General features: G+C 37.4%; 1 protein-coding gene across 2 annotated transcripts; it reads right to left on the minus strand.

Annotated features, from left to right (window-relative positions):
- Window positions 1–3,992: 3,992 nt before the first annotated feature.
- On the minus strand, window positions 3,993–22,069 carry LOC106064835 (glycoprotein-N-acetylgalactosamine 3-beta-galactosyltransferase 1-like). Of its 2 annotated transcripts, XM_013223460.2 has the most exons (7): window positions 21,355–22,069; window positions 19,459–19,684; window positions 16,026–16,173; window positions 8,273–8,408; window positions 6,768–6,889; window positions 5,288–5,546; window positions 3,996–4,455 (listed from the first exon to the last, which is right to left on the minus strand). In XM_013223460.2, exons 2-7 carry the CDS (start codon window positions 19,664–19,666, stop codon window positions 4,324–4,326), a joined length of 1,005 nt encoding a protein of 334 aa, XP_013078914.2. In that variant the 5' UTR covers window positions 19,667–19,684; window positions 21,355–22,069; the 3' UTR covers window positions 3,996–4,323. The 2 variants fall into 2 exon arrangements, with proteins under 2 accessions (XP_055873744.1, XP_013078914.2); XM_056017769.1 differs by lacking the exons at window positions 19,459–19,684; window positions 21,355–22,069 and adding an exon at window positions 17,751–17,857 and having other exon boundaries at window positions 3,993–4,455.
- Between the last annotated feature and the right edge of the window lie 1,751 nt (window positions 22,070–23,820).

A 23,820-nucleotide genomic window follows, 5' to 3' on the forward strand; every position in this document is an offset into this window, starting at 1 on the left:
AACAAGCAAATTGTTTATCTCAGAATCTTCATTAGACAAGCAAATTGTTTATCTCAGAATCTTCATTAGACAAGCAAATTGTTTATCTCAGAATCTTCATTAGACAAGCAAAGTTTATTTAATAAGTTCGTTTTCACTTGAAATGTTTCTTTAAATTGCGCACAATGATTTATTTCTTCAAAGTTTAGTTACATAACTTTGCGTGATAGCTTTAAACAGCCATTTTAAATCATTATTAACGAGAAAGCAAATTAATTTTTAAAAAATACTTTTTTAAAAACCTGGCTTGTATTGAATTAAATTGCATCACTAATTTTGAATCAATAAAAAATATAGTCTCCTGGTTTTTGCGACATTTACTCTTCTGCTGTTCTCAAAGGGGAGAGCACCGTTCAATCGCTGCCATACCACTCTTTATTGTAAGTCTTATCTCCCATTAGCTTAGTACATTTTCCATAGAAAACAAAAGTAATTAATTACGGCTAATTGTTTAACTAATTAGTTAATTTTTAGCGGCCCCCTGAAAGGTGAAAAGACGCTATTAGTTTTGTGTGGAATGTCTGTCCATGTGTCCGTCCGTCCCGTTTAGATCTCATAAAATAGAAAAGATAGTGAAAATCTGAAACCATAATATTTTAGACCATACAAAGTTCTGATGCAACGGCTACTTTTTTCTTTTCTGAAAGCGAAAAATCTAATTTTTTAAATCACAAATGCAAGCAGTTTGCTTTTTTTTTTCATAAAAATACACCACTTTTACAACTTTTCACTATTAATAGTAACAAACATGGGAGGCTCTTTAGAAGGGGAGTTGTCCATTTACCATATTTTCAACATATATTTGTAAATGGTTTTAGATTTTTTGTCAAAAACTTTTTTTTATTACATTTTTATTGCTTTGTTCTGTAAGTTCTGTCATACTAACTACTAAATTTAAAGAAAAACAAGTTTTCTTTTTTTTAAAGAGAAAAATTCTATTTAGTATGCATATAAGTTGGACATAATTTAAAAAAAAAATGATTAGTAGGTTTCATATTATCACGTGCAAAAGGAGTAAATAGCACACTTAACTTTTTTTCTTGAGGATCTGAATAATAGCATGACCCTTTACAAAACAATTAGATCAATTAGATATTCATTATAAGACACCATTCTGATGTTCTTTCTGAAAATATTAAAACCTGCCTTTTTACCTGCCTGGGTGGACCACTTCGTGGGCCGATTCTGAGTTTGTGTTTCCACACAAACCGTCTTTGTAACCTTGTTATTTGTTGATTCGTATTGTCATCGACAATGAATAATTGTGCAAAGTTTCAACTTGATCGGAGAATGGGAGTTGGGAGAGTTAACATGTAAAACATTTTCAACAGACAGACAGACAGACAAAGAAGTTTAAAATTGCTTGATATAAATATGTATTCAAAATGACATTTGCCTGTTTGACTCTGTTTGATTGTGAAATGTGTACACATTTAAATTTGATCACCGTTGTATTCAAACTACGTACCACATTATGAATATATACTTTGCCTTACATTGTTTATTTACATATTGTTAATTTTGCTTTTAAAACTTGACTTCATGCACCGGTTATGCCCGGTATTTTGATCCAGAATCATTGACGTTCTAACAGTTTTTGCGCTGTGAGGGTTAAACAAAAAAGGGGAATAAGTATGCTTGACTTTGTTAAAGATTTTCTTGTTACTTAATGCTCTCCCTTTCAGAATTAATTTTATTTAACAAAAAAACAAAAACAAAAAAAAACAACGTATGTTATATGATATGAAATTTGAAATATTTTGTGATATAAGCGCTAGAGAAGTTGAATTGATAATTTATTGTAAGAAAAACCACAGAAACAGAATTTATACTATAATACATTAATCATTTAATATTTATACTACAATACATTAATCATTTAACATTCATACTATAATACATTAATCAAGTAATGACTTTGATGGGCATTTAGTTCTTCACTACAAAATCGTGAAAGTGGCAATACATATTAACTGTGAGAAAATGGAGCGTTTAAACAAACAGACTTTTACTTAGTATTTCATTTTTGGTTTCCATTTTTGCTATAAGGACATTTTAATTTAGCTTCCTTGACATCTAGATATTTCTACATCTTCTGCTTTTCATTGTCTGGCGTAGGTTCCATTACAGCGTCCCCCACCTTTTCCATATCGATTTCTCTTTCTTTTCTCTTTAAATTTTTATTTATTGTTTACAGAGCGCCATCCAGACTATAAAAAAAAATTAAAACTTAAGGAGCAGGCAACTATGACTTACCTCAATATTAAACAAGAAAACTTGTAGCACTTGAATATAATTACAGTGCCCCCTATCGGGAAAAAAGCAGAAATTATTTTCATAACATACATCCTTAACATATTGAAGACTTTCAGTATGCCCTAGAAGTTTCTAGTTACAAGCAGAGGTAAGTAAAGTGACTGGCAGAGTAAAATAAAGTTACAGGCTTAGCACATTTATAAGAATATATTCCTTTTTCCTTCTACCTACGATACTTACAACACTGAGACACAGCTACTTTATACTGTTAGGTTTAGAACATGTCTGAGACACAGTTACTTTATACTGTTAGGTTTAGAACATGTCTGAGACACAGCTACTTTATACTGTTAGGTTTAGAACATGTCTGAGACACAGCTACTTTATACTGTTAGGTTTAGAACATGTCTGAGACACAGCTACTTTATACTGTTAGGTTTAGAACATGTCTGAGACACAGCATACTTTATACTGTCAGGTTTAGAACATGTCTGAGACACAGAATACTTTATACTGTCAGGTTTAGAACATGTCTGAGACACAGCTACTTTATACTGTTAGGTTTAGAACATGTCTGAGACACAGCATACTTTATACTGTCAGGTTTAGAACATGTCTGAGACACAGAATACTTTATACTGTCAGGTTTAGAACATGTCTGAGACACAGCTACTTTATACTGTCAGGTTTAGAACATGTCTGAGACACAGCTACTTTATACTGTCAGGTTTAGAACATGTCTGAGACACAGCTACTTTATACTGTCAGGTTTAGAACATGTCTGAGACACAGCTACTTTATACTGTCAGGTTTAGAACATGTCTGAGACACAGCTACTTTATACTGTTAGCTTTAGAACATGTCTGAGACACAGCTACTTTATACTGTCAGCTTTAGAACATGTCTGAGACACAGCTACTTTATACTGTTAGCTTTAGAACATGTCTGAGACACAGCATACTTTATACTGTCAGCTTTAGAACATGTCTGAAACACAGCTACTTTATACTGTTAGGTTTAGAACATGTCTGAGACACAGCTACTTTATACTGTTAGCTTTAGAACATGTCTGAAACACAGCTACTTTATACTGTTAGGTTTAGAACATGTCTGAGACGCAGCTACTTTATACTGTTAGATTTAGAACATGTCTGAGACACAGCATACTTTATACTGTCAGGTTTAGAACATGGCTGAGACACAGCTTCTTTATACTGTCAGGTTTAGAACATGTCTGAGACACAGCTACGTTATACTGTTAGATTTAGAACATGTCTGAGACACAGCTACTTTATACTGTTAGCTTTAGAACATGTCTGAGACACAGCTACTTTATACTGTTAGATTTAGAACATGTCTGAGACACAGCTACTTTATACTGTTAGGTTTAGAACATGTCTAAAACACAGCTAACTTTCGTAAAATACCGTACTTTATAGGCCTATATATCATCGATCTCAAAAAGTTCTTAAATTAACTAAAGTTTTTTAAAAGCTTATATCTCAATACATACATAGAAGCAGATAAGAAATATTTCTTTTTTTATTGAAAATTCACAGAACACTTGTATGAATGACTTACTTTCTCTTAAAATATATATATATATATATATATATATATATATATATATATATATATATATATATATATATATATATATATATATATATATATTCATTATTTATATTTAAACCAATTTATTACATCATGTTGCAACTAGATGTCTCTCCCCCCCCCCCCGCCTACCCTAACCCATTCTTCGGTTTGGTGGAGCTTTTCCGGTGTGGCCCATTAGCCAGAATTACTTTTGTTTTTCGACCCCGTGAAAAATTCTCAAAATAGTAAAAGGCCATAAAAGAAAAAAAAAACAACTAGTACTGTACAGTAATAATATTGCAATAAACAAACTCTATATTCGATATAGCTAATCCGTAAAGTGACGAGAGAACACTGTATTAGAATTTCTGTTGCTTGATTTTCTAGACTTAATTTTTCACTCAAATGTGACGTCTCTTTAACAGTCTGAAGTCATCTCTTGTTTTCGATCAATTTCTGCTGTTCGGAAAGTCGCAGGTGGTAGAGGTAGAACTCCAACATGTACATTTTCTTTGGATCTACGTAATGGAAGCTGATGGCGTAGTCGCTGATACTTTCAGTGCCCTTGAGACAAAAAAAAATTAAAGAAATGTTATGTCACATTTTTGAAACTCAAAACTGTATTTTTACCTAGCTTCAAAAATAGTTGTTATGACATGATTAGGATTTAGTTATTTGTTTCGGGAATAGGAGGAAAGTTTTACTTAGCGACAAGTGACGTAAAGTTTGTTAAAAAGTAAGAACGCTCTAGGATTTGATAGAGAGAAGACGCTTTTCATATCACAGCAAGAATAAGAAGTAGTTTACGGACATAGCTGACATCGGACGATTCCCTTCTTGATCAGTAAACATATTTGTAGACCAACATCAGCGTCGACTACATTTCTTGATTGTTTTGGAATGTCGCCGGTGTTTGAAGGTTACCTCCTGTTTATTTCATTGTTTGTATTTGACACGGCGGAAGAGCCACAACATAGTTTAAAAGTTTTCTGATATATTAATCAAACTCTACACACACAAAGCTATATTTGATATATAAATAGATATAGATAAAAAGGTAGGTGCGTGCGTGTGTGTGTGTGAGAATGATGACGGTAAAAAAAATTCTCAGCAAACTTTAAGATAAGGAAGAAGATTTTAGTTTAAAATCAACCCAAACTAGACTGGCTTAGTGTGCGTCAGGTAAGACTAATTATATAGGCTGGTGACGTACAAAACTATTCCTCAATCTTAAAGGCCATTCTTAAGTTCAGATAATTAAATTTATTTTTGAAAAACAGACTTTTTATATTAAATGAGGGGGGGGGGCGCCTCTAAACGTTAATAATACAATTTAAAAAAAACAACTTATCTAAAATAATATTTTTGACTATTGTTAGATCAAGACAGTACTAACCCATTTAGCGTGCTTTCCAACATATTCAAAGTACCACTTAGGATACGGTCCTAACAGATGGACTTCTGGGGTCAAACAGTGGAATCGCGTCCTGCCTAGGGCGTCTGTGCTGTTTCCTGCCTTGACGCCAAAGTTCTGCATGCAGATCCCAATCTCAACGTCCTCGGCGCCCCCATCCTGACGACATAGCTTGGGGTCTTTGCCTCTCTCACCAAAGCGCCTCAAAGCCTCTTTACTTAAGACGTAGCCTCCGCCTCCACTGTAAAGGAAACATTCCATGAGATTTGTTTGTATCACTAAAACAATGAGCGACGAAATAACAAAGTAAAAAAAAAAAACAACACAAAAGTTTGCAAAGACAAATGTTACAACCTCATCCTCTCGTTCTACTCCCATCTCTCCTTTCTCTACCGTCTTCTCCTTCTTTCTTTATCCTCATTTCTTTTTTTTTTCTCTCTATTTGCTCTTTTCTTCTTCTTTCATCTCTCTCTTTCTCGCAACCCTTTATAATATTCTCTCTCTCTCTCCCTCTCCCTCTCTCACTCTCCTTCTCTGATTCTCTCCCTGACCTCCATTTCTGTATATCTCCCTATCTTTGCTCTTTTTCTTTATTTCCCTGATACTTCTATTACCTCTTTCTTTATGTCCTGTTTCTTTCTCTCTCTCTCTCTCTCTCTCTCTCTCTCTCTCTCTCTCTCTCTCTCTCTATCTCTCTCTCGTTTGTCTCCCTATTCCGGTTCAAGTAACTTTAAAAATTTTAAAATGATTATTTCACTCTTTGAAAAAGCTTCTCTTCAAGTGAATCTTGACTTTCATTATTCTGTTGTTTTTTTTGTTGTTTTTTTTTTTAAACCAAGCAGTTTTATTAATAAAATCAATAATTTCGCGAATTTTGCTCGGAAATAGTGTGGATAAAAATACATCGAAACGTGTGATTATTGCTTACATTTTAACTATCTACAATATAAAATTGTCCCTGAATAAAGCTAGTCTTCGAGTCCGAAGATTGTATTTTCCGTGGCTGCGCAGCCCCAGCTGTGACCTACATATTTTGCCACACCCAGGGCAAGCATAACCATTGTCTGCAGGTGGTCGATTTAGATTTTCTTTTCGCCGTCTGCATTTGTCCTCGGCAGCGGATTTTCTTTTGGTATCCCGAGGCCTTCGTGAGTGACCTCCAGCTGTCTCGTTCTGAGGCCGCATGCAACCAGGTGCTCTCTTCTATGTCAGCCAAGGAAAGTTGACGCCTAAGCTGGTCTTTGAAGCGTTTCCGTGGGGCGCCTCTGTTACGTCGACCACCTTTTAGCTCACCAAAAAAAGACAGCCTTTGGCATACGTTCGTCTCCCATACGGGATACGTGCCCTACCCAGCGTAACTCTCGGACCATAAGAAGTCCCTCTATACTGTCCATGCCGGCGTTCGCATAAAGAAAGACAGACAGAGACAGATTATATAAATAGATAGATACTTAGGGTTGACCTGAAATAGCCTTGTTTAACGATGTTCTTGAAATAGTGACCAAAGAAAATAGGTTTACTTGTGTTCTGGTCAGATAGAAAGTACCTCAAATTTTCGGGAATTACATAAGTGTCGTCATCAGCCTGAAAAAGAAGTGTCGTATATATTATCTTATTTTGTTATTATTATTTGTAGTACAAATGTTATTTTTGAAACGATAACCCATTATCGCTTTTTTTTTTTGCCGCGGCCCCCGAAAGGAGAAATGCCAACTTTGGTTTGTGTACTCTTTCCGTACGTACGTCTGTCGCGTTTAGGTCTTAAACAACTAGAAAGTGAAAGTCTGATTTCATATTTTGTAGCTTGGTACGTATAGGTGCGACAAATGTTGTTTTTTTTTTTTTGTCTTCTGAAAGCGAATCATTTAATGTTTTATTTAAATTAATTTATTGAAGCCTTTTTTTTATTTTAAATCGAAATGAATCATTTTTTACAAAGCTTATATCGCACCCTTTTTGTCCGTCTGTCTGTCGGTCTGAATTGTGTCTCGTTATTTCTTGCACTTCCCTTTATCGGATCAACTCCACAATTGTTCATTGTCGAAGACAACTGAAAGAAGCATAATTCGAAAAAAATAACCAATTAGTCGTGATTAATTAATTAATTTTGTTTTATATAGACATTACTTGGCTAACCTGGAGAGGACATTCCAGCTTCGCCTTTGGCATCGGCCAAACACGGGAAGTGGCAGTCAACGGTTATAAGCTCAAATGCTCAATTGACGTAGAGCAGGGCGCCAGGGGCCACTTTCGTCGGTGGAAGGGATCCTAGGATTTCAATGGGCAACTACCACCCGCCTCAAGCTGGGCAGCCCCCAGCCAATAAGGTGCTGTCCCGTCAAGCCTGTCTTCCTCGTTTGGGTACACGAGGATAGGACAAAATCTGAAAAGCAGGCACAAAGCCAATGTACCAGTCGACATGAAGGGAAAAAAGAGGAGCTCCACTCTTAAACTGGGCACGTGCAATGGGCGTACTTTACAAACTAAATGGCCAGCTCCTCTACCACCAAAGAGAAAGTCACCTTAACCTGATTTAGCCTATTTGTGGACGGAGTGTCTCCTCAAAATAGGGCCCCACAGCCACGTGACAAAGTGTTCGAGATGAACCAGAGTCGTTCTACGACTGAAGGAGGCCAACAACAAAAGGGGATATAAGCCTCGTGCAGAGAATTAGGGCGTTGGCTAAAAATTTGAGAATAACAATATATAACTTCTTTTTTTATAAGTACTTGGATTGCTTAGTGGATAGCATGTCGGACTTCTATTTTTGAGACTCGAAACTTCTAGTTCGAATTCAGACTCGAGCAACTTTTTAAAAAATTGCTTTTGAAAAGGCAGCACGGAAACCTTCTCTCAGATAACCCTTTCCCCTCCCCCTTTATCTGAAATATTATGAAGCTAGTTTGAATGCTCAGGCAGTCAGCATGGAAAACGCCGCCATTTGGTGTGTATGTGGAAAGAACTCACCTTCATAAACCAATCAAAGTCATTGAAGAAGTGATCGTAGACATAGCGGAATCCTTGCATCGTCTTGGCCGTCAAGTGATTGCGTCCTTCAGACACATTTAGACCAATGGTTGGGAAGTTTTGGTCTGTCTCTGAACTGAGATGGTAACATGAAAAGTAATTTCTTTTTCATCAGTTTCTTCTTCATGTTCAATTTATATGGAAAAAAAAAACATTCATTTTTTTTTAATTTAAAAATAAAATAACAAAATTGGTCTGTATGCGGATCGAACCGACGACAGTCGCGTTATTAGCGCAATGATCTATTAACTGAGATGACAAATTCTATTACTAAATGTGAAATTTTTTAGCTTAAGCATAAAACTTAAAAAAAACATTGACATTTAAGCAAAGAAACACAAAGAAAAGACTAGAAGAATAGAACTATGAGATTTATTTAAAAAAAAACAAAACCGACTATTCACATGTGACTAGAACACAATAGTAAAATCACCAAATTTAGAGACACTTTAGTACTGAAGACTATGTATTCAAGATACAATGTATACCTAAAACTAAGGGGTCATAACTTACAAATTTGAAATGTTTACGAATAGGCGTAAACGTAGTAGAATGAACTGAATGAACTCCTAACCAAGTTCAATGTGCAGAAACATTTTGGACAAGGTACTTAATGCGTACTCTACAGCCATGCTGATCTGTAGAAACTAAGTCTTCTAAATCAGAGAGCGGTACGTGACGTTTTGGCGCCGCCGTTTTGGCCCCGCCGTTTTGGCGACGGGACGTTTTGGCGCTAGCCGTTTTGGCGACGGGACGTTTTGGCGCGAGATATCATTTGACGATAATTTAATAAGCACGTAGCTTTTATAACAATGTTTATTTCACTCTACCATAATATTTTATGTATAGTATGAATTTTAACACCGTTGAACGAATTGTTGGTTTTTTTTTTAATTATAAAGGTTTTGCTTATTTCCTGAATATAGGCCTATAATAAGTCAGATTCCAGAATGGTAATGACATGCTATATGTGAGTTCTGCTAATCGCACTGGATGACATTTTTGGATTTCTTTCCAAAAGATTTTTTTTATTTGACATTAGTGTAATATACGAACTAGGTAAGTGTCACACTTTAATTTAACAAAAACCATGTTAACATCTAAAGCTCTATTACGCTGAATGACGACAATAACTCCACACATAGTTAAGATCAAGACACGAAATGTGGTCAGTACAAACTCTAACGTGAATCCACAAATATAAACAAACACTCTGGGCGACAATAGATACAAACAAATTTACGACACTAAAATACTTTGAAAAGATATATTTTGAGATTGGGTAGGGGTGATTTGGGTGACACATATCGCATTGACGCAGGTAGAGTTAAACAAATTTACATTTAGTACGGGAAAAATATGTCTTAACACAAACACTCATGCAAAACATAGATATGAATTATTCTTTTAAAAGAAATAATACAATAAACGTACATAATGTATTTCGCGCCAAAACGTCCCGTCGCCAAAACGGCTCGCGCCAAAACGACCTTCGCGCTAAAACGGCGGGCCAAAACGGCGGCGCCAAAACGGCGGCGCCAAAACGTCCTGCTTCGATCAGAGAGTTTCAGTCAAAGAAACCAATGACATCCCACCCGTATCCTTGTGATGTGCATGTTAATTAGAGATTTTAGAGCTGTTATTTGATTTCCTGGCTGATTCAGGCAACCTATTAACTTACCTGTAGTACTTATAAAACCTTTAGTACTTGTAATACCTGTAGTACTCGTAATCATGGGCGTAGCCGGGGGGGGGGGGGGTTGGGGGGTCAAACTCCTCCCCCCCGAAATGAAATTCCCCCCCCCCCAGGAATTTAGTGACTGATTTTTTGCATTGATTTTGTTTATTTTAGGGGAGATTTTAATACTAAACCATCATTTTCCCCAGCTAAACTAAAGGGGTTTTGAGTTTAAAACCCCCTACCAGGGAGTTTTGAGTTTAAACCCCCCCCCCAGGGGGGTTCGAGTAAAAAAAAAACTTAAAAGGGGGGTTCGAGTTTAAAACCCCTACCAGAGGAGTTCGAGTTTAAAAAACCCTACCTGGGGTTTTGAGTTTAAAACCCCCTAAGAGGGTTTTTGAGTTTTAAACCCCCTACCTGCGGTTTTTGCATTTAACTCCCCCTCTTCTATAAAATTAAACAAAAAAAAAATGCAAACGAAAATCCCCAAATTCCAAGAGCACAGTTAACTAAGATTTTGATTTTAAAACCCCCTCTAAAATTTACGATAAATCCCCTCTTCAATATATTAAAAAAAAAAAAACTAATTACGCACTCAAAACGTTATGAGCGTAGCTAAATGGGTTTTGACTCAGTTTTGAGTTTAAACCCCACTTCAGCTGGTTTTGAAGGTAAAAAAAAATACCTCTTTAATAATAAAAACAAAGCAAATTATACACTCAAAATGTTATGAGTGTAGTCAAAGGGGTTTTGAGTTTAAACTCCCCTCCAGTGGAGTTGGAAGCTAAAAAGTACCTCTTCAATATAAATAAAAGCAAATTACATACTAAAATTATTTGAGCGTAGCCAATCCAATCGGGGGTTTTGAGTTTAAACTCCCCTCCAGTGGAGTTGGAAGCTAAAAAGTACCTCTTCAATATAAATAAAAGCAAATTACATACTAAAATTATTTGAGCGTAGCCAATCCAATCGGGGGTTTTGAGTTTAAACTCCCCTCCAGTGGAGTTGGAAGCTAAAAAGTACCTCTTCAATATAAATAAAAGCAAATTACATACTAAAATTATTTGAGCGTAGCCAATCCAATCGGGGGTTTTGAGTTTAAACCCCTCTTCTACAGATGGCTTTTTTTTTAAAGTTTAAAATCCCTACAGAGCATTTTGAGGTGGAAAACCCCCAACAGATGATTTTGACGATAAAACTTCTCTTTTCGATATAAAATCTAAAGCAAACTACAGTCACTTAATTCCAAGAGCGTATTCAAGAGAGGTTACACATTTTTACCAGTGGCAGGGCTCCATTAATAAACTGCAGTGAATAGTCATCTGCCGAAAAACACTAAATGTGGCTCAACAAAGATGGCTAAGACAGATTTTAGGAGTCAGTTATAGAGATCGGGTCTAAATCAAGGAAATCCTATGCCGAACTGTGAGTCGACCCCTTAGTAAGATTGTGAGAGAGCAACGCATGAGGTTTGCGGGACATGTTCTCCGACAAAAAGAATTACGCATAAGAAGAGTTGTAATGATATCCTAGTACAACTTGACGTCACTCATTCATGGAGCTCCTCATGGCAGGTGGGAAGAGGCTTCAGACATTACCAGTGACAGATTTTTATGGAAACAGCTTGACGTCAAATGTTCCGAACGGCGCAGGAGGGTCTAAGTCAGTAAGAATAGCACATTAGGTTTTTGAAATAAAACTATTTAATAGCAGGAAAATGCAGTGTAGATACCTCAGAATATGCATTTTGATGGCTTTCAATACCAGAAATAGTGCTTGGCGGCGGGGCTTAGCCCCGCGCTGGGGGAGCTCCTTGCGCTCCCCCAGACCCCCTTGCTGGTAACGGCGGGGAATGTACAATTTTTCCACTAACTCATGGAAGAACCTATTCTAGGGCACAATAAACGTCTTCCGAAAGAATGAAGGGTCAGAATGTAATAAAGATTATGTACGCACACACACACATAAATACATATAAATTATTTTTTTCGCGGGGGGGGGGGGGGTCGATAGAAAAATCCAACCCCCCCCCCCCCGAAAAAAAATCCTGGCTACGCCCATGCTCGTAATACCTGTGTTACCTCTAATACCTGTATTAACCTACCTGTAGTATATGTAATACCTGTAGTATATGTAATACCTGTAGTATATGTAATACCTTTAGTATATGTAATACCTGTAGTATATGTAATACCTGTAGTATATGTAATACCTGTAATACCTGTTGTATCTGTAATACTTGTAGTACCTGTAGATACAGATCAGCTTAGGCCACCACTGGGATGTCGCCCTAATGCTTTGTTGCACAGGAGGATCTAAGTCTCCGTCAGTAACGAACCCAGTACTGTAACGTACACGTGGAAGGACATTTCGGAAAGAGTGAAACTATAGACCAGTAGAAACCTGTGACTAGTACGATACCCTTCAACACCGTCCAGTCGATACTGAGTTATAACAACAGATTTCCGTTATAGACTCTAGCTATTATTGTCTAGATTTAGATAGATGGTGGGAAAACCTTATTAATTTATTTTTTTTTATTATTTTTTTTTTTTTTTGGACAGTTGGAAATTAGAATATTTTCGAAATTCTCTAGTGACTAGACGTAGAGGAGCTAATTTAAAACTGGTAACGAAATACCGCCTAATGAAATACCGCATAACGAAATACCGCATAACGAAATACCGCATAACGAAATACCGCATAACGAAATACCGCATAACGAAATACCGCATGATGAAATACCGCATAACGAAATACCGCATAACGAAATACCGCATGATAAAATACCGCATAACCAAATACCGCATGATGAAATACCGCATGATGAAATACCGCATGATGAAAAAAAATACCGCATAACGAAATACCGCATGATAAAATACCGCATAACGAAATACCGCATGATGAAATACCGCATGATGAAATACCGCATGATGAAAAAAAATACCGCATAACAAAATACCGCATGATAAAATACCGCATAATGAAATACCGCATGATAAAATACCGCATAACGAAATACCGCATGATGAAATACCGCATGATGAAATACCGCATGATGAAATACCGCATGATGAAAAAAAAAACGCATAATGAAATACCGCATGATAAAATACCGCATAACGAAATACCGCATGATGAAATACCGCATGATGAAATACCGCATGATGAAATACCGCATGATAAAATACCGCATAATGAAATACCGCATGGTGAAATACCGCATGATGAAATACCGCATGATGAAATACCGCATGATGAAAAAAATACCGCATAATGAAATACCGCATGATAAAGTACCGCATAACGAAATACCGCATAATGAAATACCGCATGATAAAATACCGCATGATAAAATACCGTATAACGAAATACCGCATGATAAAATACCGTATAACGAAATACCGCATGATGAAATACCGCATGATGAAATACCGCATGATGAAATACCGCATAACGAAATACCGCATGATGAAATACCGCATGATGAAATACCGCATAACGAAATACCGCATGATGAAATACCGCATGATGAAATACCGCATAACGAAATACCGCATTATGAAATACCGCATAACGAAATACTGCATTATGAAATACCGCATAACGAAATACCGCATTATGAAATACCGCATAACGAAATACCGCATAACGAAATACCGCATGATGAAATACCGCATAACGAAATACCGCATTATGAAATACCGCATAACGAAATACCGCATGATGAAATACCGCATAACGAAAACCGCATGATGAAATACTGCATAACGAAATACCGCATAATGAAATACCGCATAACGAAATACCGCATAGGGAAATAAAAGGACAGTTACTATTTAGGCCCTCGTAGCGTTACATCCGTCTTATCGAGACTTAACCGAGTGTTGGAACAGCCGAGGTTTGGCATTGCTGTCTGAAAGGCACAGACGGATTTCAGTTTGCGATCATCAATACAGTTCTCAATTCATCAGAAGGACTCGATTTAAATTGTGTATAAAACGAATGTGACTACATGTAACTACACTATGTCTCAAGTCAGCATCTCAAAACACTTCCACCACCTGTATGTTCACACTAAATCGAATTTTTTAAAGAACCCTTAAAAATTACTGAATAGGCTTCGTTTCGCTAGTTGTATCGATTTTTGTTTTGTTCATCTTATTGTGTGTATAAAAGAATGAAGCTAAGCAGGAGGGGTAGAGGCTGTTACATTATGTGTTAGGTTAGTTAGATCAAGTTTGTAAAAAGATCATTTATAAAAGCCAAAGCACGTGCCTATCACGGCGCTCCAATAGCCCCCAGTAATGAGAGCATATTTTAAATCGCTCACAAAACTTACATTTCAAAGTGGCCAGTTCGGCCGCAACACTACCGACTCATTGGGCGTAAGGTCACCGTGCTATGGCACGAATGTCTATATAGCCAATCCTCCCCTGCTGTTGGAAACGTGATATACTGTTTAACTCTTTCTCTCCGTAATTATTTACCACATTCTGGTGGAATCAACGCTGGTATCGTCAGTTAGGAGAGAAAGAGTAAAATAACCATTACAAGTCAAATCTTTAAAAAAAAAAACAACAGATGGAAATATTGATCACAACCAACAAAGCAAGTTTGAAAATATTCCGTTGATTAGATCATAATTATGCACATTTTTATTTATCCTTGAAAGCAAAGTCGCCATTGGGTTTATTTTAAGCAGTGCCTAAGAATCAACAGCGGTTAGGAAATGATACAAGGGTCAGCCATGTGATGGATTAGCATGAACTCAATATGAAGAAAGATAAGAAAGCAGTCATTCAATGTAACACTCAAAACAACATGACAATTGGAGAGAGTACAAAATCATTATTGAGCTCAAAGTGCAAGTTTCCTTTCGTCCATGCACTTCGCTATCTTGGAGTTTTCTTTGACTCCTCTCTTCTCTTTCCACTTACACAAGTCAGCCGTGCCAGGGTCTCTATCTGCAGCTGCGAAGATTAGACCAAATCAGACCGTTCCCCTTTTTTGAGCTCACGGTCTATATGGCAGATGATGTTAAGGTCATCTGTTTCATTGGCTAACTGTTAACGAGAAGGGTTTCATATGGCCAGCACAACGACCAGCCGCCTTTACTTCCTCCAATCTAAAGTCAGGTACCCATTAGAGTTGGGTGAATTCAGAGGCGCAATAAAAATTTAGAAACTCAAAATCCCAGTCTTCACCGAGATTCGAACCCAGGACTCTAGATTTGTAAGCCAAGCGCTTTACCACTCAACCACCGCACCCCCCCCCCCTTTATTTGACAAGGGAGTCAACAAAAAACAGCTAGCCGTGAAATTCATACTTTTCCTACTTTCCCGCCTTGACTACTACAACGTCGTGCTGGCAAGTTGACCAGGTGACAAAATCGCCAAGTTGTAGCGAATTCAGAACAACGCAGCATGAACAGTCCTAGGAAAAAGAAAGACATGATCCTGCTACTGCTCTCTTGAGTATGTTCCATTGCCTTCCAGTGAATGCAAGACTCGACTACAAGGTGGCCCCCACTTTGTCATCAGGGCATCTACAACAAAGAAATGTCCTTGTACTCTAGTGACATGATCACCACCATATGTCCCTCAGAGAGCCCTGCACTCCAAGGGCTCAACGCTTCTAGTGATACAACGTTTCTCCCTTAAAAATCACGGTTTAAGGGCCATTTCAGTACACGGACCAAAGGTTTGGAACTCGCTTCGCATTGATCTCAGACAGACAAAATGCTACATTACATTCAAGAAGAACATTAAGACCTAGCTGCTCATTTTTTTGTGTGGATTACTTTGTCATTTGAATTCTCGTGTTTATGTCTTTTGTTGTCATAGCAACCTTGTGCCTACATTACGTTTGTTAACAGCGCACTATAAATTAAATTACAATTAGTGTCTTATGTCAGATACTCAGGGGGAGCTCTGTAATGTCTGCGAGTCTGGTTTAACATCTTCAACGAACCAAGTAACAGCAATTCAGCCACATTGGTTATTTAATTACCTGAAAAAGATCACCTTGTCACAGTGTTTACCCCAGGTCTCTTTGACGGCCTTGGCTTTGGTCTGTAAGTTCATTGGACTAGTCATGACCCAAACAAGAACTTTGACCTTGACCTTATCCTTTGGTTTCCGGGAAACGATAGTATTATCTGTAACACAAAAGAAAAGTTTATTTCTACATTTCTCGAAAGTAAAGCAGTAGATTAGCTTTGAGTTGTCTGTCTGTCCGTCAGTCAGCTCTTCTGTCACTATTGGAGAGTCCTGAAAGTTGTAATGACAAAACTTGCAACCGTGAGCTTAGAATCAGTTCTGTTGACATCAGTCCCAGATTTCAAACTAGCAAATAAACGAAAACTATACTTTTAACATTATTAAAAATATGTGTGCAGTTTGAAAATATAAGTCTGTAAATTACACATTGCTAATATAGTATTAAAAAGTAAAGACCTTGCGATTTATAGGGTAGATAATCTAAAGGTCATCTGTTACTTTGGCCAACATTTAACGAGGGTGTCATGAGGCCAGCACAATGACCGACCGCCTTTAGTTTTCTCCAACTAATGTCAGGTACCAAATAGAGCTGGGTGGCGTCCTAAAGATCCGGAAATAAAAAAAACAAAACATTCCTCACCTGGATTCCAACCCGGGACCCCTTTACCACTCAGCAACCGCGCCTCCCAACTTTGGTACTTTGATGAAAAGAGTCTTAAAGTCTTTAAAGGTCAAAGTTGTTAGAGACGTCTACAAAATTGACTTAGTGAGTCTAAGAAAGACACATACATTTAACTTAAATTTAATTATAGCTTTTATATAGCGCTACTTTCATGCTTATAGCTTGCCCTTGAAGTAAACAGACCAGGTTTGAGCATTAGATTAATTCATATACTTTTAAACAGGTCATGCTATACGAGTGCACATGGGCGCCCGCAGGGGGGTGCAAGGGGGTGCACTTGGATTCTGAGAATCCAAATTCTAGCCATTTTTTCGTACCATCAAATCAATTCACTTCTAAGTAGCAACTGAACAAGTCGTGCTTCCACTGGTTAATGTAGTAGTAGAAATGAGTAGATTAACCTAGGCGTATGAAATAGATGGCCAACCATGTACGTGCGGGCCTCTAAATTCTGAGTAGCCACGTTTTAGACATTTTTTTATATTTTATAATGAAATACATCTTCCAGATCTGTTTTTTTTTAATTGCGTAAGTGTAGATGTAATCAGAATCCAGGGGGGGGGGGTGCAAGTGCACCACCATGTACCCCTCTGTGGGTGTCCATGAATAATTGATTCAAAATTTTAATAATTTAATGTTCAGGAAAACTTTGCGCATCGTCTTCTAAGTCTAAATCTAAAGGCCTATCATTGGACTATTATAAAGTGTAGTAACTTGACAAGTACTGCTTCCACTGACGTACAGTTGTAAAGATATGTTATTATTGTAACTAGAATAGGCAAATCTGTAGTTCATGTCCGACCGTGTACGATTTATTCTAGGCTTGCAATTCTTCGCTATATAAAGGATGTCACATATTCTATATTATGTTAGTCGTGACGATTTGTTTATATTTGCACATAGCTATAGTTATTATGAATGTCACAAGGTCGACTTTCACAAGACATTCTGTATGGTGATTTAACAGAAGGCAGGAGATCCGGTGGTCGTCCACTACTAGGGTATACTGATGTATGCAAACGTGACATAAAACTCTTCAAAAACGACACTAACCGCTGGGGAAAACTGGCACTGAATCCACATGAAGAACAAGCATAAAGGAAGTGTCCCAGATTGCAAATGCCATACACAATAGTAGTAGAAAGAAGAGTGAAAGTACAAAGGATTGGCCGCTTTAGTCACACAAAAAGTTGCAAAGTGAAAACAGCGTCTCGTGACGTAAAATGCCACAATTATATATTTTTTTATCTTTAGTTCAGAATATTTTTTATTGCCAATGATCTTTCGATGTCATAAATGTTATATTTTCTTTGAACAAAATTAAAGAGTCTTTCGGAGTTGCTGTCAGTGTCAGTGCTCGATAAAACTGCAGGTTAAACACGTCCACCAGTTTACAATAGAGGAGATACTAGAAAGTTCTTCACATGACATCGTTCGAGTCAAAACGTTGATTTAGATCAATGGAGCACCGGCAGCAGCTAGAATCCAAATAAAATACGAGCTGCAGCATTTTGAATTAACTGCATTTGTTGGGTATTTTAGTGAGGAAACTGTAGATATCTCCTGCACTGAGCAGATTTCCTTGAGTGTTTGGTTTGTTGATTGCGATTGTATTCGACTTCATTGGTTTAGTTCCTTGTATTTCAGAGAGACGTGATGCATGTGTCTAATGTCATTGTACAGTCTAGACATGGACAAACTACTTGGTCATGGCTTCCCCGTGATGGCTAGCATTCTTTTTTCCGTAACTGTCCCTAGCGATAGCGTTGTTGCTAAATTTACCTCATTTGTGTGAGACACAATGAACTGAAAAATACGAATCTATTCGAGCTTTAAGTCTCAATTTTATTACGTCTCGCTTTACGAGCAATAATAATGGTCAGTCCAACTTGTTTTTTGTCTTCATCATAAAACGATGCTAGCTCTGCAATGCAAAGAAGAATATCAGAACTGCGTGATAAGCGCTCATCGCCAGCTTGTCCATCGCGACTAAAAAAAATTCATTAATAAAGTTATTGAGTTTCTGCAACCCCAGTCAACATTTGCGGTTTTTGTTTGATCGAACGTAGGCAAGCACGGGCCTGACGTATCAATATAACAATGTGTACAGTAAATACTTTGTTCAAGTATTTAGTTTCTTATCTTTTTAATTTCATGAAAAACAAAATTTACTGCTCATTTAATATCGATCAGGTACTGTATACAAGTCGAATGGGAGGAGGGCAGTTCTTTTCTTTAATACTATAACAAGAAAGTTGAGGATGCGACTTTTAGCCATGGGTGGCAGCTTGCACCCCCCTGCAAAAAATCCTGCGGGCGCCCATGCGAGTGCATGTACAGATTTCTTATGTGAAATTTGTATATTCAAATCCCCGTTATTTAAAGAGACTAGGAATGATAGATACATATATTTCAATATTTACAAGGGAGTGTTGTAGTTCACAATTAACTTACAACAATTTTGGCAACAGATTAGAAAGAATGGCGTTACGCTGATTACTAATCCGCAGCTTTTTTATCAGCCTTGGCAACATAATGCATGGGTTTGGCTACCAAAAATTATTCAAAGAATATATAAATATAATTAAAATGTAAAAATTACATCCACCGTCGTCGGAACGGTAGGGACATGGGCTTAAAAAAAGGGGGATTTTTGAGGTTGAGAAATCCCTCTTCTATTGAACTTGCATTGAACTACTCAATCTAAATGAAAAAAAAAAAAGGTCTTGCTCTTAACATGACTGCATGCTTATGTTCTCACCGTGTCGATCACCTCCAAGCTCGCGATGGACCTTCCCTTCCAGTTGCCATTTCATCAGTTTGTCGTTGTCGATGATAGCTGAGGGGCTTCTGGCATCAAACATGCCCTGCAATAGGCTGTAGCCTAGTTTTCGCCAACCGTAGAAGGTACAAATCAGAACGAAACCAAACAGAAGAATCTGTAGATAATTTCTCGCAAAAAAATGCATGCTGGTTCATATATCTACCTGTAGTTTTGAAATGAAAAGAATTCATGTACATTGCTTTCAACGTTGATTTTAAATATAGCATTTTTAGGTTTTATTTGAGAAACTATTATTCTAATGTGTAAACAAAGCTAAATCATGCGTTGCTAAATAATCTCTTAATAATAGAAAATCATATGGGGCGTGGTGGCAAAGAGCTAAGTGTCGAACTTATTGAATTAGTTGCTTAGTAAAATTGTTCTTTATTTAATAGCGCAGCTTTCATCAACTCTTGATGACGCAATTTGCGTTATTTTAATTAGGTATAGTAGCTGATCTCCCCTTGTCGCTTCGTCATAATTTTTTATGACGTAAATTGTCTTAGCTCGTCTGGTGCATTCACGTCATGTTGATAGACTGAAGCAAGCTATATTTTGGTCAGCTCTTGATTTCTCCTGGAATCTGATATTGGATAGCCTTATCGTTGTCCTTGGTAGATATTTTAAAGGAATATCTTGACCCCTGTTTAGGGTGAGTTTTATTTCATATTGTATAGTTAATTTAGTATATGGATTCGATCGTATTCGTATTTTGTATATAGATTAGAAGAATCTGTTCTTTATCTTTCTATAGGATTTCAGTCTCAGTGTGAAGTTTCAGTCTCAGTGTCAAGTTTCAAGTCTCAGTTTCAAGTCTCAGTTTTAGGTTACAGGACTGAGGTTTTCATCTCAGGTTGCCTGTCTGAGGTTTTCGTCTCAAGTTTCGGGACTGAGGTTCGAGTCTGAGGTTCCAGATTCCAGATTGCGGATTGCTATATCCAGACCTGGTGGTGCTTTGTGAAGTTGTGAGTTTTTGATGCTACTATAAACTTTTACTTATGGATCGTCGGTGAACAGTTTCTTGGCTGGAATATAGATCTACATGTATTGCCAGTTGTTGTCTTGAAAGATTGTCACTGTGTCGACACTATTACTGAACCTTAGAAGTTAAGGTGAATTATTCTTGTTTATTTTTAAATACTTAGGTATTTACTAAAATTTTACTATAAGTATAAGTATTGAATTCTCACATCATACTATATGCAATTATATTTTTTTTATTATTATCATTGATCATATATCATTTTCATTGTAGAAATATCATTAAATCATATGGTAATTGAAATTAATTATTTTTAATAATACACACGTTAATACATTTGTATTACTTAATAATATTTTAAGTCCTGACACTCAGGCTGAATGATTTCGAGTCCCAGTATAGATTAAAGGTTACCAATGGTGTCATAAGTCCACTCAATTTTAATGGGTATCTGATTTACGCTCAGGAAGTAAAAGCGGTTGGTCGATGGGATAGCCCCATTATACCCTCGATAGCCGTCGGCCATAGAAACAGATTTGATTTACATCAACTGCATGCATGCATAGATATCAAGAACTTGAAAGCAGAACTTTTCCTAACTCTTAAGACTTAGCGGTAAAAGACCCTGCTCTGGGGAACATTGACCAAATCTATAACCCTTAGCATCGTATTGTCTTTTTATTGCTTTTGTTAAGCATCGTGTTAGAAATAAAAATGAAATTTGCAGACGACTTAATGATCCGCACGGGAGATTGCTCGAAAGGCTAGTTATGTTTTGAAAACAATTCATTATAAAAAAAAAAATAACTACAAAAATAAATGTAACGTTTAGATTTAAAAAAAAGGCTTACATGAAATCGCTCTAAAAATCCTCCAATCTTTTGTTCCTTGTCATCTGCACCTGCCGCCCTAAGTGTATGGTAATCTTATGAAAACTTCGCGTAGAGCAACATGCATATATACAATATCCAGCACGATTGATTTATTTCAATGAGTGTATTGCGTGTGTTGTGTGTGTATTGTTAAGATGTTCATACATGGAAGCAGATCCTCCAATAGAAAGCTCTTTGGTCTGAAGGGGAAACAAAAGACGAAAGTATTGAAGATTTTAATACGTGGCGGAAAACCTAAAAATAAATACCTTTTTGTTGTATCCGGGTTTTTAGCACATCGGCACAATTGAGGCCATGTCATGTAAATAATCCCTCAAGGGTTATACTCCTTTCATATCGCAAGAGCTAAACTTTATACAGTCAAGTCATCAAAAAACAAGGTCCATTCACCAGTTAAGATAGTAAAAATAGTAAAAGTTTATTAATTTAATAAAAATCTTTTGTAAATATTATATATTCACAATTTCTTTGCCCTATCACAGATCAAACATTCGCAGACAATCCCACCTCCCGGACAAAGCCCAGTACCGTCCTAATATCGGCATTATCAAACGATGTTTTTAAGTTGCATATCCTACTATCCTAACATCCTGGTATCTGGGGCAATCAATGAGGATATGTTCCACGGTGAAACAAGAGTCACAGTACTCACAAAATTGAGGCTCCTCTCTCTTCAGTACCAAGGAGTGTGTGATGTAAGTGTGGCAAATCCTAAGTCTGGACATGGTCGTGCTTCTACGCCTTGTCAGACTTTTAGATGTGGGTCGCCAACTGACATCTGCCACAATCTGTGTGAGTTTGCTGTGGGTCTCAACCTCCAACCAATCCTGCCACTCTCGATAGGCAGCAGAGGCAATACTCTGTTTCGTGCCCGAGCAGGGAATTTGGGTCCCTGACGCAGCTTGATTTAGGGCTCTCTTTGCTTCTCTGTCTGCCTTTTCGATTCCCTCTATGCCCACATGGGAGGGAATCCAGATGAAGGTGACAACTCTATGGTCAGTTGTTATTTGGTCTAAAAGCTTTAGGATCTTACGTACCAATAAAATGTGAGTCTTCATCCGCCCCAAAGCAAGCAATGCAAATTTGGAGTCGGAGCATATGAGAAATTCTCTCCTGTCTGATGCTTTTACGGCCATGAGTGCAAGGGATATTGCATGTAATTCGGCCGTAAAGATGGAGCATCCATCGGAAAGTCTACTGGAGATTGTTTTGTTCTGAAAAGAACAGGCACATGAGACCTTTCCAGCTATTTTGGATCCGTCATTGTAAATGGTGCCACAATCTCCGTAGCTCTTATGCAGTTCCCTTAAGTGGACTTGTAGTGAGTTTGGGTCTGTATTTTCTTTTTTAAAATTAAGAAGAAATACATGTAATTTGGGTTTATTTATCAACCAAGGATGGTTCTGTGGGTTTTATATTTTAGAGGTCAATTTTTAGGTCAATGGGTGGGGTATTATTTCGGATGGATTCTTTCATTCGAACGTATGACGTTAGACCTTCAATTGTATAGTTCTACATCTTTAGGGTTAAGTATGGAGTCGAAAGCAAGGTTCTTGGGGTTGGATTTTAGCTTGACTTATATACTGCATTGCAAGCTTTTTTCACTTTGTCCATGGGGAGTTCTCTAGCCTCCACGTGGAGACTTGGGATTGGTAATGTCTCGGTACGCAAGTTAAACAACGTCATGTCTCGGGACGCAAGTTAAACGTCATGTCTCGGGACGCAAGTTAAACGTCATATCTCGGGACGCAAGTTAAACGTCATGTCTCTGGACGCAAGTTAAACGTCATATCTCGGGACGCAAGTTAAACGTCATGTCTCTGGACGCAAGTTAAACGTCATGTCTCTGGACGCAAGTTAAACGTCATGTCTCGGGACGCAAGTTCAACGTCATGTCTCGGGACGCAAGTTAAACGTCATGTCTCGGGACGCAAGTTAAACGTCATGTCTCGGTACGCAAGTTAAACGTCATGTCTCGGGACGCAAGTTAAACGTCATGTCTCGGGACGCAAGTTAAACGTCATGTCTAGGGACGCAAGTTAAACGCCATGTCTCGGGACGCAAGTTCAACGTCATGTCCCGGGACGCAAGTTAAACGTAATGTCTCGGGACGCAAGTTAAACGTCATGTCTCGGGATGCAAGTTAAACCTCGTATCTCGGGATGCAAGTTAAGTGTTGATAAGCTATGTTTTTTTAAATTGTAAGCCTTAAAAATAACCTCTATGCACAGTTTACACCGTATAATTAATCGTTGTAGCTTTTCTGTTTACAGAGTTTTTACTTAGTTTGACAAATATGAAGTTTAAATTAGCATCCTTGACATTGTTAAGTTTATCGCGAAAATCCCCACCTTAGTTAACTTTAAAGAGATCCTAACAGAAAATGTTTAATGTTATAGTGGTAATTGTGTACCAGGTCAGCTC

This window comes from Biomphalaria glabrata, chromosome 1 (assembly GCF_947242115.1).
Source record: "Biomphalaria glabrata chromosome 1, xgBioGlab47.1, whole genome shotgun sequence".
Taxonomy (NCBI): Eukaryota; Metazoa; Mollusca; class Gastropoda; family Planorbidae; genus Biomphalaria; species Biomphalaria glabrata.